Genomic DNA, 16,132 nt, shown 5'->3' with positions numbered 1-16,132 from the left:
TTGCTAATTACCTTATATTTTGTTTAATTAATAATAATTGTAATATAAACACCCGCAGTTTTCTCAAGGATCGAATTTAGATTATCTATTTTGTACTTTGTAGGATATAGCTCACCCGTCAAAAATGTTCATTCCCAAAATATCAGCTTCACCTCACATTCCTCTCTCCGACTCTCTGTGTGTAATTCTTGTGTATGGTACTTGTTTGCGTTCACTTCTTCGTCGTTCTTCGTTCTTCGTTTTTCGGTTTCTTTTCTTTCGTTCTTCTTCTTCTTCTTCTTCTTCTTCTTCTTCCTTGAGGTGCAAGCAAAAGTAGAGGCAGCTGAGATGGGCTTAAACATAAATGCATTGGTTGGAGACATCGAACAGGCCATAGACAATGTGACTTTGGTGTGCCAAAATCCCTACGGCAGCATTGCTTCCCGCGGAGTATTCCGCCACGAGAACCCTCTCGCTTCCTCCACATCTCTTCTTCTGGTGCAGTTATCCATCATCACCCTTGTTTCCCAGTTGATCAATCTCTGCTTCAAACCCCTGGGACAGTCCACCCTCGTTTCTCAGATGTTTGTACGATTTCAATCTCTGCATTAACAAAACTTGTATACATTTGGACACCATTTCTATACGGATCAATTCACCATGCTTTTCCGTTCTGTGTGTATCTAACAAATTGAAATTCTGTTCAGGGCGGTGTAATATTCGGGCCATCACTTCTGGGGCACAAAAAGCAAATCTCAAACACCATCTTCCCGATAAAAAGCGCTAATGTGTTTGAAACAATTGCAACATTCGGCCTCATGTTCTTCCTTTTTTCAACCGGAGTGAAGCTGAATGCAGGCAGAACGATAAGGCCTGAACGAAGAGCAGTTTCCATTGCACTTTCGATGTTCTTCTTCACCTTGGCACTCCCCTTATGCCTAGCCATGACGATGAGAAAATATGTCGCGATGGACGAGACCCTTAGATCGGCTCTCCCAACTATAACTACATCACAGGTTATATCGAGTTCCCCTGTGGTTGGTTGTTTACTAACCGAGCTCAGGCTAATGAACACGGACCTTGGCCGCCTGGCCCTCTCTGTAACAATGTTTTCCGATGTTATAGGCATCATTATGGTTGGGATGGCCATGGCGATTTTGGGTAACAAGACGAAAACTGCGTTAGTTCCAGTCTTGGAAATAATAACAGCGTTAGCTTTTGTTCTTTCGATTATATACTTGTTCAGGCCAGCAATTCTATGGATGCTCAACCGTATAGAGGAAGGGAAATCTGTCAAGGAGTCGTATACCATTACCATTTTCCTGTTTGTTCTTGTGTGTGGATTTCTCAGTGAGCTCATAAGCCAGCATTACTTGCTGGGACCTCTAGTGCTTGGTTACGTCGTGCCTGCAGGACCGCCTTTGGGATCTGCATTGGTGATGAAGTTGGAAATTTTGGCTACAGGGTTGTTCTACCCAACCTACCTTGCCAATAGCGGGCTGAGGACGAACATCTTCAGGGTTAATCCTCGGTCTACATGGATTATGGGGGTTCTTGTTCTCTTTTCTGCCCTGGTGAAGGTAGGAGCAGTAATGTTACCAGCCACCTATTTTGATGTGCCTACGCATGACGCTTTTGTGCTCGGCATCATCCTTAACGCCAAAGGCATCACTGAACTTGTTATGTACAACATCTGGAAGCAAGGCAAGGTCTGAATCTCAATCGCTAATTTAAACTCTCCTTTTCGCTAATTGTTTTCAGTACGATGCTCACCTGGGATGATATGATAAATCTTTTACAGATTCTGACTGATCAAGAATTCGCGCTGTCCGTGTTCTCGGTGATAGTGATGACAGCAATTGTAACACCTTTGATAAAGTTTTTGTATGATCCTTCAAAGAAATACGCAGCACTGAAAAGAAGTACAATCCAACATTTGAAGCGCGAGTCAGAGCTCCGAATCCTGGCCTGTATCCACAACCAGGACAGTGTTCCCACTCTCATAAACGTCCTGGAAGTAACAAATGCTACAGAAGCGAACCCTGTTGCAGTCATAGGCCTCGTCCTCACCGAGCTTGTGGGGCAAACCAACCCTATTCTCGTGGCGCACCAACCCCGTGACAACTTTGACAACAACACAGCCATGTCCTGCCATATTGTCAAAGCGCTGAGGCAGTACGAGCAGCATAGCCAAGGGCGTGCCTCCCTCCAAGCATTCACTTCCATCTCACAGTATATAACAATGCATGATGACGTTTGCCGCGTTGCAATGGAGAAGAGGGCTAACCTGGTGATCCTGCCGTTTCACAAGCAATGGGCAGTAGATGGCAACATTGGGACGGTGAACCGAGCTCTCCAGTCCATGAACATGAACGTCCTCGAAATGGCGCCTTGCTCTGTTGGAATTCTCGTTGATCGGGGACTGCTAGGAGGGTCGGTATCAGTTCTAACCAACCAGTATACATTCCATGTTGCTGTGATCTTCATTGGTGGTGCAGACGATGCAGAGGCACTAGCCTATGGCGCTCGCATGGCAAGACATCCGAGCGTGGACTTAACAGTTGCCCGGTTCCTCCTCTTTGGTGACGAAAACAGCAAAGACCGGAAGCGGGAAAGTGACCTGGTTGAGGAATACCGGCTAGCTAATGCAGACAATGAGCGGTTTGTTGTGGTGGAAGAGGTGGTAAGAGACGGAGCAAGATTGTCCGCTGTTATCAAATCAATGGTGGACTGTTTTGATTTGATGTTGGTAGGCATGCACCACCAGGACTCCCCGCTTCTTTCGGGGCTCGGTGAGTGGAGTGAGTGCCCGGAGCTCGGAATCATCGGAGATATGCTTGCTTCCCCGGACTTCCAGTGCTCACTTTCTGTGCTAGTGCTGCAGCAGCAGAGAATTGGAGGGAAACCGGTTAATCGGAATCAAGCAGTTGACAGAGAACCGCTAATTCACGAAGCACCCCCTGAGGAAACACTACGAGGATCCTGGACGATTACAGTTAGCGAAAATGGTAGGAAATAGAGTTTAGAAACTCTTCCTTTCTGGTGTTGCTTTCTTTTTCAACTCAGCCCCATTCATTTTTTCTGTAAATGATACTATTTTGGATTTTTCTTTTTCATTTATATAACGATATATTTTACATTAAGAGGATTGGAAGTTCGCTAAGCTACACAATGAGCAACCTAATTTGGCATCGAATTCGCCATCTATGAAATTCAAACCTAAAACCTCTGACATAGAAATATCACCAGACTATAGTACTGAGTGTTAGGTACACAACAATTTTTGAGTGGTGCCAATTTGAACATGGGGTTTAAGAAATATTTAGAATATACATTTCCTCATTTAATCATATTTGTCTGTCTAAAAAGACGTGGGTATAGTCCCATTGACTAATGCAAAAGTACTCTTTCGTGTACTTGAGTTTGATTGCTCTTCTCGCAGTTAAATTAATTTAAAACTGAATATTAAAAACGAGATGAGGGAGATGAGAATTGAAATATATTGGTTTATAAATGGAAATTAGAATCTAAAAAAAAATTTAGATGATTATACAATTATTTTAAATGGTACCAAATATTCATTAATATTACATGCCGGTGTAACAGTCTCATTGTTTTCCAAACAAAGCAAGTTTCCGTCCATTAGTAAACCAATCTACCAATGTAACCACTTAACAACCAACAAAACAGTATGTCTTAACACAACGGTTATAGAAAAGCTCAATCGAATTAGGGGTATGCTATCCACACACCCCATTTTACTTCTCACACACCCCTTGATAATTTATGTCCGTTGATTTTCTTCAATTCATCCGATCTGATGGCCGAAATTAAAAAGGTGTGTGAGAAGTAAAATAAGGTGTGTGGATATCATACCCCTCGAATTATTGCTTGATCGATCCACAGTCAATTTTACTGACAGAAATATCAAAATACATATCGCAAAATCTAAGTGTCCTCTAATTCCACAAGGTAAAATAGACGACGGAAAGAATTGACTCCGGAAAACAGCAAGCTTCGGAGCTCTTCAACAACGATTACAGGGATGAGAGAGAGAGCTCACTGGATACCGGCAAATGAGGGCAAGACAGCGATAAGGGGGTCTCCGAAACCAACTGCTTCTGCAAATCATTAACAATTCAAATAAACGAATAAGAGCTTTGACATTTGTAGGGTTTAGATTAAGGTCACAATATACAACCGTAGATATGACAAACTTGATAACATTAAACTACTGCATCGAAAAATGATAAAAGTCACTATACCTCCGTCGTTGAAGAGGAGCTTCAAAACTTCTCCACCCACATCAGTCTGCCCAACACATCAAGGATCCGTCATGAGCGATATGTCTATCATGAAACACTTAGCATGAAGGGAACTGAAATGGAAAACGTACCTTCACAGGAAGTTCGGTGCCAAACTGATCCACATATCCGATTACCTGTCCTTTTTTTATCAAATCACCCTGTAAAATTTGGAATCAAGAGAAGCCAGATTGAGGTTATGTTGCCAAGTTGGTTATACAAATTGTGACCCTACATTCATTATTTGGATAAAGAAATCAAAGATTCCGAGACACTGTTATGGGACTTCTTTAGACTCGATCTTATTACTTAAAATCCTAATAGCAGTTGCAATGAAAGCACTCGTAGAATCGGTAGTCCCTAAAATGGGGCTTATTTAGACTCGATCTTATTAACAAAAATGCAATCTTCTAGATAGATATATAAGTATTTTACTAATCAGTTAAATTCTTGATTTACTCAACTAAATGAGGAGTTTAGAAGAATATTCTGGAAGTTTTTATGTTGTATGTCGAAATCTTTTTCTACATAAGGTGAGAATGGCATATTAGGTGAATTTCCTATTAAAATTACGGCAAAATAACAAAATCAAAATGTTGAGCCAAACATAGGAATGCAACTGATACCTCTTTAAAGATGGGAGGTTGCTTCTTTCCTTTCACTGTTCTTCCCCTGCGGAATGAACCAACCTGGAACCAACAAGAAAAGAAAGTTGAAAGTGAGCCCTAGATGCTATATCGTAGTTATTGTCCTGGACAAAGTAAACGAACCAAATTGTTTCTCGAACATAGGAACAACACATACCGTAGGAGAAGAAACCAGATCATATCCCTTAGCACCAGAAGCCTCCAAGGCTGCTAACCTTGATGACTTGTCTACAGATACGTTTGTAAATGGAGTGGTTTTTTCAGAAGATTTTGGTGGTGATGCTGGAGGGGGAGCAGGAGTTGAATCCATAGGTTTAGATGGAACAGGTGGTGGTGTTGCTGGCGAGATGATAGGCACTGGATCACTGGTGACTGCAATATTCCGCTTCAAATGCATTTCAAAGTCTCCAACCTAACACAGAGATATGCATGACCAATCAAAGAACTGAAAGAAGAGAATGTAAACTACAAACAAAAAATTGCTGATGACAATTGAGGTGGAAAATCAACCCATTGGTGATTGCACCTTACACCATCATCACCACTACCAATCTCACCTTGATATTATGGAGATATCAAATTAAATGGGTCTGAACGGTTACCCATTAACAACCCAATGGGTTGATTTACCACCTCTAATGACAATCAACTCTAGACAACCCAGTAAAACAGGAGAAGCCTGAGGAACTAATGAAATTTTAACCAGGAATTGAATCCATGATCTACCACTAAAACGTTTGATTTATGTCCCCTATGCCTCAACTCCATGGGCACACTAAAAATGTACTCATCGTTGCCTTAACATATTGAGTACCCACTTCTTTTCAGATTCTTAATGAAGAACAAACTTTGTTTTTAACATAAAATGCATGCTTTATGTACACATGAAGCAACATCAATAGATTTTTCAAGAGTACCATTTTGCATGATGGGTGTTGATATTTACCTTAAGTTTCAGTTCAGCAACCTCTGTCTCGTCACAGACTTCTAGCATCAGTGCCTGGTGATAAAGACAACTGTGTGTCAGACCGGAAGGTTGAGTGCAAAAGCATTAGAGGCAGCATCAGTATCCACAAAAAAATTGTTGATATTAATAGAATCTAATCAATTTCAATGAATCAGATAGGAGCATAGTTAGAGCACAGTAACGCATAAAGATAAAGCATGAAGTATGCATAAAGCTAAAGCATGAAGTATAAGTTGACTGAATTTATACCAAATTCTCAAAGTTCAAAAGCAGTTGAAAATCTTGCATCAAAACGTTCAAGTAACAATTGCGATATCATGATATAAGAAGCAATCATAGTCAAAGCAAGATTTAGGATTACTTTGAGTATAACCATTTGTTAACGAACAATACCTTTGCAAATCTACTGATGAAGGAAAAAGTCAAGTATGTTCATCAACAAAGAACAGAGGGTCATACAACAAAAACAAGGATTCCTGGTTCAATTATGACTTCTTTGTTTATGTAGAATCATAAATATTCTCACCTCGAATCCACTAGGAAAAATTGTGGGATGGGTAGCTTTCTCTGATGAGCGTTGTGGTTTACTATCTGCTGAAACTGCCCAAAATTAAATATATTTAAGATGGAAATTAAGAGTTTTACTCAAGCTATATTGGCACGTGTAAGCACATTTAAAGAAAAATGAAAACCCAAATGTTTAAGAAACGGAAACTAAAAAGAAGGAAATCAAATCAGATGTAAATTTATTCTGACAACAACAAAAATGATCTTCAGATGCAACAATGTAACAGAAATCAAGCTTTACAAATATCCAAGAGAAAACATCACAAGTTATTGGTTAATTTAATTGCACTCACAAAGACAAACTTGCCAGTTACTGAATATTGTATATACATAAACATACCGCTGGAATTTTCAGTCTTAGCAGCTTCAGATGTCTTCACACATGATACTAGCACTCCCCTTCGCTTTTGTGAAGAATAAATGAACTTCTCACTAACCATCAAGCCTTGGAAATATGATCTACTTGGAGTGGGCCTTCTGGTATTGTACACAGGCAACATACCAGGTTTGTCAAGCAAGGACCGGACATGGGAAACCGTGCCTACAGAACCTGAAATTTGGCAATGTCTTGTGACTCAGAACCCGACCATGAATCAAAGCTCAACAATCGTTGAATAATTTGCACTTCTCAGAGAAACATAAAAAGATTATGCACATAGGATTCAAATCCTTCATATGCATGCTTTATTATTCCAAATACATGGTACGTCTTTTGGATTCGCTACTCCTCTAGGAACAAAGCAAACGACAGTAATATTTCAAGTTTTATCACAGCATCTAAAAAGTTTCAATTGAGACTGCCTTGTTAAATTAGATGCATTCAGCTCCAGAAATTAAAAAAACGATGTACATGTTCGTTATCGTTATCATAGAAAATCCATGCCGGTTAAAGATAACAAGAATCAATCACTTCAGATCTCAAACCATTGGAGCCTAATTTCTTACTTCAGCGTTACCAAAACGTTATATGCAAAAAGCAGCTAAGCTTAGTTCTACACAGACAATCAAAATAAACTCAAAATCTTCCATTATTTTTCCAAAAATCCAAAACAATTTGATTCCTCAACTATCAATTCGTTCACAAAATCAAAATCAAAACAAATAAACAGCTAAAATTGTTTTCCAAAAAAAAATTTAGATCAAATTACTACTAATGCTTAAGCTTCAAACATACACAAATATATACATGTTTATATCATGAATGCATGTATGTATGTACATATGTATGAATGAACAGATACAGAGAGAGATAAAGATAGAGATGGAGATAGAGAGAGAGTTACAGTTGAAGGATCGGAGAGCGGCGGAGGACTCCATTGGCGGAAGGAAAATGCAGACGAGAGAGAGAGAGAGAGAGAGATTTTCCGGCGATTTGGACGAACCAGAAATGGTGGAATCGGTACGAGACGGGAATTTAAAGAGACGTTTCGGGGGGTAAAATCGAGAGCTGAAGAAAACGAAGCGCCACTGGTTAGTTGGGGAGGTTGATCTTCGAAATATCCGCCTCCCACATCAGTTTCTCCGTTTAAGTTGACGAGTTACTGGCTGCGGCGGGTTCTAGGATTACATATGTGCGTCTTCCACGTGGATGTCTTGCATTATGACACATTGAGTACCTAAGATTAGACAGCATACACCTTCACATACTCGATCCTGCATCACCATAAGCCAAGAGAAAATCCTCGTCGAATTCTTTTTTTAAGAATCTTAAGAATAGAAAATCCTCGTCGAATTCTTTTTTTTAAGAATCTTAAGAATTGTTTAATCATATTCGTTCATCATATTACTGTCAGTTTTTACTATATACTATTTATATTTAATTTTAAATAAAAAATATATATAATAATTTCTAATTATAATAATGAACGAATGTAATTGAAACTTCCGTACAAAAAAATCCGGCGAGAGTCCTCTCTAAATTCGCTCCATTTAAACAGCGTTCGTTCCCTCTTGTCCCTCTTGAAATCGAGTACATTCCTCCAAGACACCGGCCATTCCACGCGCCAACAATGGCCTCCCCAGCGACGCTTCCGATCTCCAACGCCCAAACGACCGTCGGTGCCCAGTCACAGCCTCCGATCGCCACCCCCGCCTTCCGCGTGTTCATCTCACGCCTATCCTCCTCCGTCCGCAACGGCTTCTCGCAGCGCCGCCCCTGGTACGAGCTCGTGGACAGGAGCGCCTTGGCCCGACCCGACTCCCTCACCGATGCCTACTCCCGGATCCGCAAGAATTTCACCTACTTCCGCGTCAATTACGTGTCCCTACTCACCCTCGTACTCGCCCTCTCTCTCCTCACCCATCCCTTCTCCCTCATCGTCCTACTCTCGCTCCTCGGCGCGTGGGCTTTCCTCTACCTGTTTCGAGCGTCCGATCAGCCGCTCGTCATCCTCGGCCGCACTTTCTCCGACGCCGAAACCCTCATCGGGCTCGTCGTGTTGACCGTGGTCGTCATCTTCATGTCCAGCGTCGGCTCGCTCCTGATCTCGGGTTTGTTGATCGGATTCGCCATTGTTTGCGCGCACGGTGCGTTTAGGGTTCCGGATGACCTCTTTCTCGACGATCAAGAGCCCGCCAACGCCGGATTTCTCTCGTTCCTTGGTGGCGCTACCTCCTCCGCCGCTGCCGTCCCTGGACGTGTCTAATTGAATCTCGCCGCAACCATGGTGAGACCATATCTTTTTTGTACTGATCTGTGCAATTGATATTCTTGTAGGATTATAAAAACTTAATCTGATTGCGGAATTTTAGAGCGGAAATTCTAGGGTTTCATGTAGATTTGATCTGAAATTTGTATTTCTGTTTTATTTATTTAGTCAAATTTTGATGCTGATGAATTTAGATATTAATTCATGTTTATATTCTGATTATTTGGTGAGTTAATGCTTATGAATAATTAGATTTTCCAGATTGCATGAATGATTTGTATAGAACTGGATGATGGTTTGTTTGTCGAAGACTTTGATTTAAAATCCGGTCGTAGCGAAATTGGCTAGAGAGTTTTGACTAAATCGATTAGAATACCTTGCTCGGATAAAAAGAAATTCAAGCAGCAACGTACATTGTTTGTGTTATAGTAGGACAATAGGTATTACTTATGGAGATGTGGGATAAAAACTATAGTCGCTTGTAGTCGGAGGCTCCTCCGTTGATGACATGTCGGCTTTCTAACATCTTATGTTGATAGAAGTTCATTACGATTCACAAATGTCAGACTCATTTAGTTTCGAGTTGGATGTAACCAGATTGGTCGGAGCGCTATTATTTCTGAAAGGATGTTCATTGTCCATGTTTTGTTTCTGGTAGATAGGTTGTGCCATTTTTATGAGGCTTTTAGGGTTCTTAAGCCATCTGCACTTGACTTTACTGATTGGTTTTTGATTTTGTTGTTTTTACTGGAAGTACTCGTAATTGGGGATTTTCTCTAACGAGGGATAAATCTTGTGGGATTTGAGTAGCCGGTCAATCGGTGCAGTGCAGCAACTATCCCACAAGATTTTTCCTGCATTAGAGAATTTCTGATCATAACATCTTATGCTGATTGCTGCCGATGGATATCTGGTACTGCGGTCTAGTACTCCACTTGTAGGTGAGAGGTTTTAATTCATATTAATAACGTGTTATTATAGTTGTCCCATTGTGTCACCAAATCCCCACCGAGAACACCATTATGTGAAAGATGCTTGTTCTCATTCGTTTTGCTTTGTTGATTATGTCATTGGTTGGGTAATTGTAGTTACCAGATGAATGCAAGGAATGTCTTAATGTCTTGATAAGGTCAGGTTTTTATTATCAAATAATGAATCAAGGTGGTTTGCCCCCACTCCACGATATCTGTTGATATCTGTGCAACACGGTTCGGTTGATGACAAGAAGTCCATCAAGTGTTCGACACGTGTTGGTTGATGACAAGTCCACCGAGTGTTCGGCGAAATGCTTTAATGAATAAATTGAAATCTTTTGAGCGCTCTGCTTTCTGTTTCTGTAAAAAACTTAGACCTTTTAACACTGACACTTCCAAATATTTGAATATTGAATCAGCCACTATTCACTTATTTGGTTATTGAGTAGTAGGATGTCCAAATTATTACCTGCTATTACTCAACATTTGTTTCTTTCATCTTTTCTCGGCTAATCAGCAACTCTCATCTATCGGAAGTCCGGAAGCCGTCCTCCATTTTTAGGGCACTTCTCAAGTCTTTACGTATATAATAGATACTCTCTTGTCATGAATTCTTCATGTGCCTTGAGCGTATATTAGATGAGTGATTTACGTTTCCAACATGTGACAAATATTTATCGTACATGTGACATACTTGGAATTATGTCTTGGTTGTACAAGAGAATTTCTCCTGACATAGGGCAGGACCAAAATTCAGTGTTTTCATTATTCTGTGAGTAGTGTCTTATAAATGGCGTGTTTAAGCATCTTTATCCAAGCTTTTCTCTAAGGATTAGGATTCTCTCCTCCTCTTTCCATCTGTTCCTCTCACATTCTCTATTTTGTCTTTCTCTTTCTATAAAAAAATGGTATAAGATGTTGACGTTGTTTAACCGTAACCGTTCAAACTGGAGGGGAGGGAAGAGGAGGGAAAAAAAGAGAGAAGAGAATCCTAGGGAAGAAAAAAGAGAGGAAGAGAATTATACTCCTTTCTCTAATTGTGCGGTTCGGGTCAGCCCGAAAATAAAAGTGGACTTGCTACTTCTAATTTTTAAAACCTCAAGTGGAAGGGAACTCATTCTACATTTCATCACTCTAATGGCGACCAATACTTCTCCACTCTGAGGGATAATTATGTGAAGAAATTATTTTAATTATTCATTATTTAAGCGAGTACTCTACATGTCATAAAATAAGTGAAGAGACACAAAAAAAAAAAAAAATTTTTTTTACTTATATCATAATATGTGAAGTACCCGTTGAATACCCAATATTTAAAAAAATCCCTCCATTACGTGGCATGTTGCTATTGCCCGATGAGATCAGGCCCAAGCCCTCAAGTATTCAAAACCAAGATTTTGTTTTCCAATTGAGTTCCAACGTGAATGATGAAATGAAAGGTGATGAACCCTTTTGTCATATTCCTCTTTCATCACCTTCATATATCAGTTACGTGGGGTCTTAAAAATCCAAGCTAACCATTCGATCCAGCTACCACCTAAAGTTTTCTTGTGCTTTTTGGTAAAAAAAGATATTATTATGTACAACGGATATGGTCACCCACCCACGTTATAAGTCCACTCAAGGTATATACAAAGGAAACCTCTTGCATTCGGTTCAACCAAAATAGGCACGCATAGACTTGAATGCATGAAATATGTGACATAGCATGCACTGCTGTATCTAAGAAGGGTTATAAGTTGTATACAATTATGTGTCTATCACTTGTCACATTTACATAGTTATATACGATTTGCAATAGAAGAAATTCTCTCAAAATATAAGACATCATCCATCTATAGTAGCTATATCTTTATACAAACGATAGTGAAAGATGAAAAATTAAATCTAAGACCTCAAATGCATTAACAAACGTTCGTTATCACTTGAGCTTAAAGCTTTTTGCACCACTGTTCCATAATTTTAGTAACAAAGTCGAGGAGCAGGGCAAAACAGTCCTTTGACCAAAAAATGACAAAAGAAGCTACCGGATGCAGTACTACTCCCCGCAGGCATTTCACCTGGCGATGTTTAAATGGCGGGACCCGCCAGAAGGAAAGATAGCCGTTGAGAAGGGAGGAGGAGCCATTCGAACTTCGAAGCAATAAAAAAGACCCCAACTTCAACAAGTTCAATTCAACCTTCCCACCTCCTCCTCCTCCGTCCACGAGATCATCGAGATGTTCAAATCATTATACAAACATATATATATATATATATATATATATATATATATAATGCATGGAGAAGAGAAATATAAAAACCCTAGCTGGATGAAGATTCTTTTCGGATCTTCTTTGTGAAGATCTTAGAGATCTTTACATCCTAACCGTTCATCGTATATCGTGCGATCAGTTTTCGTCAAATGTTATTTATGTTTAATTTTAAATAAAAAAATTCAAGTAATTTTTTATTACACGATGTACGATGAATAACTAAGATGTGAGAATTCTTAAGATTCCCGCCGTTTGGATCCGGATAGGATCCAAATCCACCCTACCCTAGCCAATGCCATGTATGAATTCAGCAATCGAAAACTAGCCGTTAGGCCTTCTGTAAGGAAGAGAGCGTCTGCCACCCACATGAATTGTCTCTCCACCGAATACAAACAGCAACTCTCTCTCTCTCTCTCTCTCTCTCCACCGAATACAAACAGCAACTCCCTCTCTCTCTCTCTCTAAAACTCTGAGAACCCTCACGTGCCCTGTCTTAGTCGTCTCTAAAACACACAGCTCTAGGATCTCAGTCCTCCCAATCCCACCAACTTCTTTTTCTCTTGTTCCATTCCCTCCCTCTCTCTCTCATCACTCTCACTTTCTCTCTCTAGAATCAAACATAAACAGTTCGCCATTGTTGGTGCACTGTTTCTGACCATGGACAGCAAAGGTCAGAACTTTCCCGCATTTTTCGACTACCCATCTCAAAATTGGAGCCGGATTTCCCACAAGAAGAAGGAAAAATGGAAGTTTCTTCTTCTCCAACCCAAGTGCGCCCACTTCCTCCTCTTTCTCCACCTCCTCCTCTCCTTCTTCCACCCGGCCCGGCCCGAAATCTGGGACGGCGTCATTGTCACGGCGGCGGACTACCAATCCCTCCAATCAATCAAGCACGAGCTCGACGACCCAAAGGGGTTCTTAAGGAGCTGGAACGACAGCGGATACGGAGCCTGCTCCGGCGGATGGGCCGGAATCAAGTGCGCTCAGGGGCAGGTGATTGTGCTCCAGCTTCCCTGGAGGGGGTTAGGTGGCAGAATCTCGGAGAAAATCGGACAGCTCCAGGGGCTGAGGAAGCTGAGCCTCCATGACAACCAGATTGAAGGGCCAATCCCTCAATCTTTAGGGTACCTTCCAAGCCTCAGAGGAGTTCAATTATTTAACAATAAGCTTTCGGGTTCAATCCCAATTTCTTTAGGGTTTAGTCCTCTGCTCCAAACCCTTGATCTTAGCAACAATTTGCTCATTGGTAAAATCCCAGGCAGCGTTTTTAACTCCACCAAACTTTATAGGCTCAATCTGAGCTTCAATTCGCTTTCGGGTTCTATCCCGGATAGTATCTCCCACTCACATTACCTCACATTCCTTGCTTTCCACCACAACAATTTATCCGGCTCGATCCCGAGCTCTTTAGGCCAGTTGAATGAGCTTCAAGAGCTTCAACTTGGAAATAACCAGTTCAATGGAGCTATACCGAATGAAATAGGGCGGCTTTCGAGAGTTAGAATGTTAGATTTTCCTAACAATGCCATCAATGGAAGCTTGCCTTCTAGCTTCTCCAATCTCTCCTCGCTAATCCAGCTGAATCTAGAAGGAAACAATATCGAAGGCGAAATCCCGGAAAGTCTTGGAAGTTTGAAAAATCTTTCTGTTCTTAACTTGAGGAAGAACAAATTGCAGGGTCCAATTCCTGAAGCTCTTGGCAACATTTCGACGCTTACCCGCCTCGATTTGTCGCTGAATAATGTCGGTGGTGAAATTCCAGCTTCTCTTGCTGGTTTATCACATCTTGTTTTCCTCAATGTTTCTTACAACAACCTCTCTGGTGCTGTCCCCGCTCCTCTCTCCCAGAAGTTCAATTCGAGCTCCTTCGTCGGGAATGTTCAGCTGTGCGGGTACAGTGCTTCTACTCCATGCCCTTCCAAGGCACCGTCTCAGAATGTCCCGGCTCCAGGCCCGGAGACTGCGAAGCGCCGCCGCAGACTTGGTACCAAAGACAAAATTCTTATAGCAGCAGGAGTTCTTTTGTTAGTGTTGTTTGTACTCTGTTGCATTCTGCTCTGCTGTTTGATAAGAAAAAGAGCTGCATCGAAAGGCAAGGCTGGCGCAGGCGCAGCGAGGGCTGGAGCTGCGAGGACCGAAAAGGGTGTTCCGGCCATTGGAGGAGAAGCTGAATCCGGAGGAGATGCTGGAGGAAAACTGGTACATTTTGACGGGCCAATGGTTTTCACAGCGGATGATCTTTTGTGCGCAACGGCAGAGATAATGGGGAAAAGCACTTTTGGGACTGTGTACAAGGCGACATTGGAGGATGGGAGTGAAGTTGCAGTGAAGAGATTGAGAGAAAAGATTACGAAAAGCCAGAGGGAATTCGAGACGGAAGTGAATGTGCTTGGGAAAATCAGGCACCCGAATCTTCTGGCTCTGAGGGCTTATTACTTGGGACCTAAGGGAGAAAAGCTTCTGGTTTTCGATTACATGCCGAGAGGGAGTCTTGCAGCATTTCTCCATGGTAAGCACGATGCAAGCGATTTTGCATACTATATGTTTTGCCTCGATTTCAATTTTGGTATACCGTATTTTTGTGTTTGTCAATCTGATCACTGTGGTTGGTTCCGTTGCAGCTCGAGGACCGGATACGTCGATTGATTGGCCAACAAGAATGGGAATAGCAAGGGGCATGGCAAGAGGTCTCTCCTACCTCCACGCCAATGAGAACATTATCCATGGCAACCTCACATCCAGCAACATCCTACTTGATGAGCACACGAATGCCAAGATCTCAGATTACGGCCTTCCCCGCCTCATGACGGCCGCTGCCAATTCCAATGTGATTGCAACCGCAGGAGCACTAGGGTACCGAGCCCCGGAGCTCTCAAAGCTCAAGAAGGCCAACACGAAAACTGATGTTTACAGCCTTGGGGTCATCATATTGGAACTCCTAACAGGGAAGTCTCCTGGAGAGCCGACCAACGGTTTGGATTTGCCTCAGTGGGTTGCTTCCATTGTGAAGGAGGAGTGGACTAACGAAGTTTTCGACTTGGAACTGATGAGGGACGCCTCTATCATCGGTGACGAGCTGCTAAACACGTTGAAACTAGCTCTGCATTGTGTTGATCCTTCGCCATCGGCAAGGCCGGAAGTTCAACAGGTCCTGCAGCAGCTAGAAGATATCAGACCCGAAACAGCCGCCAGTTCCGGCGACGACGGAGCTGAAGCCCCTTCAGCAAGTGATGAGTGAAAGCGGATTCCAGAAAAAGGGGTTCGGTAGCTAGTCTAAGATTCTTTCATTCTTGAATATTAGTTTTGGTTTTGTTACACTTCATCAGTGTCTGTAGATACAGTTTTTCTCTCTCGATTAATTTAGGAGTGTTGCGATTTTGTTGATCGTTCTAATTCTTGTGGCCAATGAAATTTATGTTTGGTTTCGAACTTGCCATTTCTGAGATTCGAATGTTGAGATAGACATCTCGCTTACAACTGAAGATGAAGTAACCATTGTACTAAATGGCAATGCATACTATGGTATCATTTAAAAATTCAAAATTTAAGTTGTATGTGGAACTGCATATGAACCATAGGTGCAGTCTGGTTTATCGACAACTTATTGACAATAATTGAAAATGATAATATTTGCATTCTCCTCTGGGAGAGATTTTTCAGTGTGACCGTCACACGAGGTAGTACACCACGTCACGTGTCTCTATAGAAATGGTGGGTTATGTGTGTTAAAAAGTTAAGAACTTAAAAATTAAAATTTTCCACCATTTGCATAAAAACACGTGGTGTATCAT

At 41.5% G+C, this 16,132-nt stretch overlaps 4 protein-coding genes across 9 annotated transcripts; 3 read left to right on the top strand and 1 right to left on the bottom strand.

Annotated features, from left to right (window-relative positions):
* Nucleotides 1-203: 203 nt before the first annotated feature.
* Nucleotides 204-3,122, top strand: LOC103432878 (cation/H(+) antiporter 15-like). The gene is made up of 3 exons (XM_008371086.3): nt 204-567; nt 687-1,688; nt 1,781-3,122. Exons 1-3 carry the CDS (start codon nt 328-330, stop codon nt 2,996-2,998), a joined length of 2,460 nt encoding a protein of 819 aa, XP_008369308.2. The 5' UTR covers nt 204-327; the 3' UTR covers nt 2,999-3,122.
* A 412-nt stretch (nt 3,123-3,534) lies between these two features.
* On the bottom strand, nt 3,535-8,117 carry LOC103432877 (uncharacterized). 6 transcript variants are annotated; one of them, XM_008371085.4, is made up of 9 exons: nt 7,748-8,117; nt 6,805-7,014; nt 6,424-6,497; nt 5,877-5,930; nt 5,088-5,342; nt 4,910-4,972; nt 4,376-4,444; nt 4,245-4,290; nt 3,535-4,100 (listed from the first exon to the last, which is right to left on the bottom strand). In XM_008371085.4, exons 1-9 carry the CDS (start codon nt 7,779-7,781, stop codon nt 4,039-4,041), a joined length of 867 nt encoding a protein of 288 aa, XP_008369307.2. In that variant the 5' UTR covers nt 7,782-8,117; the 3' UTR covers nt 3,535-4,038. The 6 variants fall into 6 exon arrangements, with proteins under 6 accessions (XP_008369307.2, XP_028961784.1, XP_028961785.1 ...); XM_029105951.2 differs by having other exon boundaries at nt 6,424-6,491; nt 7,748-7,996; XM_029105952.2 differs by having other exon boundaries at nt 6,424-6,488; nt 7,748-7,991.
* A 53-nt stretch (nt 8,118-8,170) lies between these two features.
* LOC103432876 (PRA1 family protein B1-like) lies at nt 8,171-9,334 on the top strand. The gene has a single exon (XM_008371084.4). The coding sequence runs from the start codon at nt 8,474-8,476 to the stop codon at nt 9,107-9,109; it is 636 nt and encodes a 211-aa protein (XP_008369306.1). The 5' UTR covers nt 8,171-8,473; the 3' UTR covers nt 9,110-9,334.
* A 3,428-nt stretch (nt 9,335-12,762) lies between these two features.
* LOC103432874 (probable leucine-rich repeat receptor-like protein kinase IMK3) lies at nt 12,763-15,770 on the top strand. The gene is made up of 2 exons (XM_008371083.4): nt 12,763-14,850; nt 14,963-15,770. The coding sequence occupies exons 1-2, from the start codon at nt 12,999-13,001 to the stop codon at nt 15,577-15,579; spliced, it is 2,469 nt and encodes an 822-aa protein (XP_008369305.1). The 5' UTR covers nt 12,763-12,998; the 3' UTR covers nt 15,580-15,770.
* The last annotated feature ends 362 nt before the right edge of the window (nt 15,771-16,132 follow it).

This window comes from Malus domestica, chromosome 07 (genome assembly GCF_042453785.1).
Source record: "Malus domestica chromosome 07, GDT2T_hap1".
Taxonomy (NCBI): domain Eukaryota; kingdom Viridiplantae; phylum Streptophyta; class Magnoliopsida; order Rosales; family Rosaceae; genus Malus; species Malus domestica.
Note: the sequence above shows the minus strand (reverse complement) of the source record. Positions and strands in the feature narration are given on the sequence as shown.

What these genes read in the sequence shown, in the direction of transcription:
- LOC103432878 (XM_008371086.3), top strand. Translation starts at nt 328, where the DNA reads ATGGGCTTAAACATAAATGCATTGGTTGGAGACATCGAACAGGCCATA. An exon ending in CCCTCGTTTCTCAGATGTTT is followed by an intron (nt 568 to 686) that starts GTACGATTTCAA and finishes AATTCTGTTCAG; the next exon opens with GGCGGTGTAATATTCGGGCC. An exon ending in ACATCTGGAAGCAAGGCAAG is followed by an intron (nt 1,689 to 1,780) that starts GTCTGAATCTCA and finishes AATCTTTTACAG; the next exon opens with ATTCTGACTGATCAAGAATT.
- LOC103432877 (XM_070825308.1), bottom strand. Translation starts at nt 7,781, where the DNA reads ATGGAGTCCTCCGCCGCTCTCCGATCCTTCAACT. An exon ending in GCACCGAACTTCCTGTGAAG is followed by an intron (nt 4,291 to 4,375) that starts GTACGTTTTCCA and finishes TGTGTTGGGCAG; the next exon opens with ACTGATGTGGGTGGAGAAGT. An exon ending in GCTCCTCTTCAACGACGGAG is followed by an intron (nt 4,101 to 4,244) that starts GTATAGTGACTT and finishes AATGATTTGCAG; the next exon opens with AAGCAGTTGGTTTCGGAGAC.
- LOC103432876 (XM_008371084.4), top strand. Translation starts at nt 8,474, where the DNA reads ATGGCCTCCCCAGCGACGCTTCCGATCTCCAACGCCCAAACGACCGTC.
- LOC103432874 (XM_008371083.4), top strand. Translation starts at nt 12,999, where the DNA reads ATGGACAGCAAAGGTCAGAACTTTCCCGCATTTTTCGACTACCCATCT. An exon ending in TCTTGCAGCATTTCTCCATG is followed by an intron (nt 14,851 to 14,962) that starts GTAAGCACGATG and finishes GTTCCGTTGCAG; the next exon opens with CTCGAGGACCGGATACGTCG.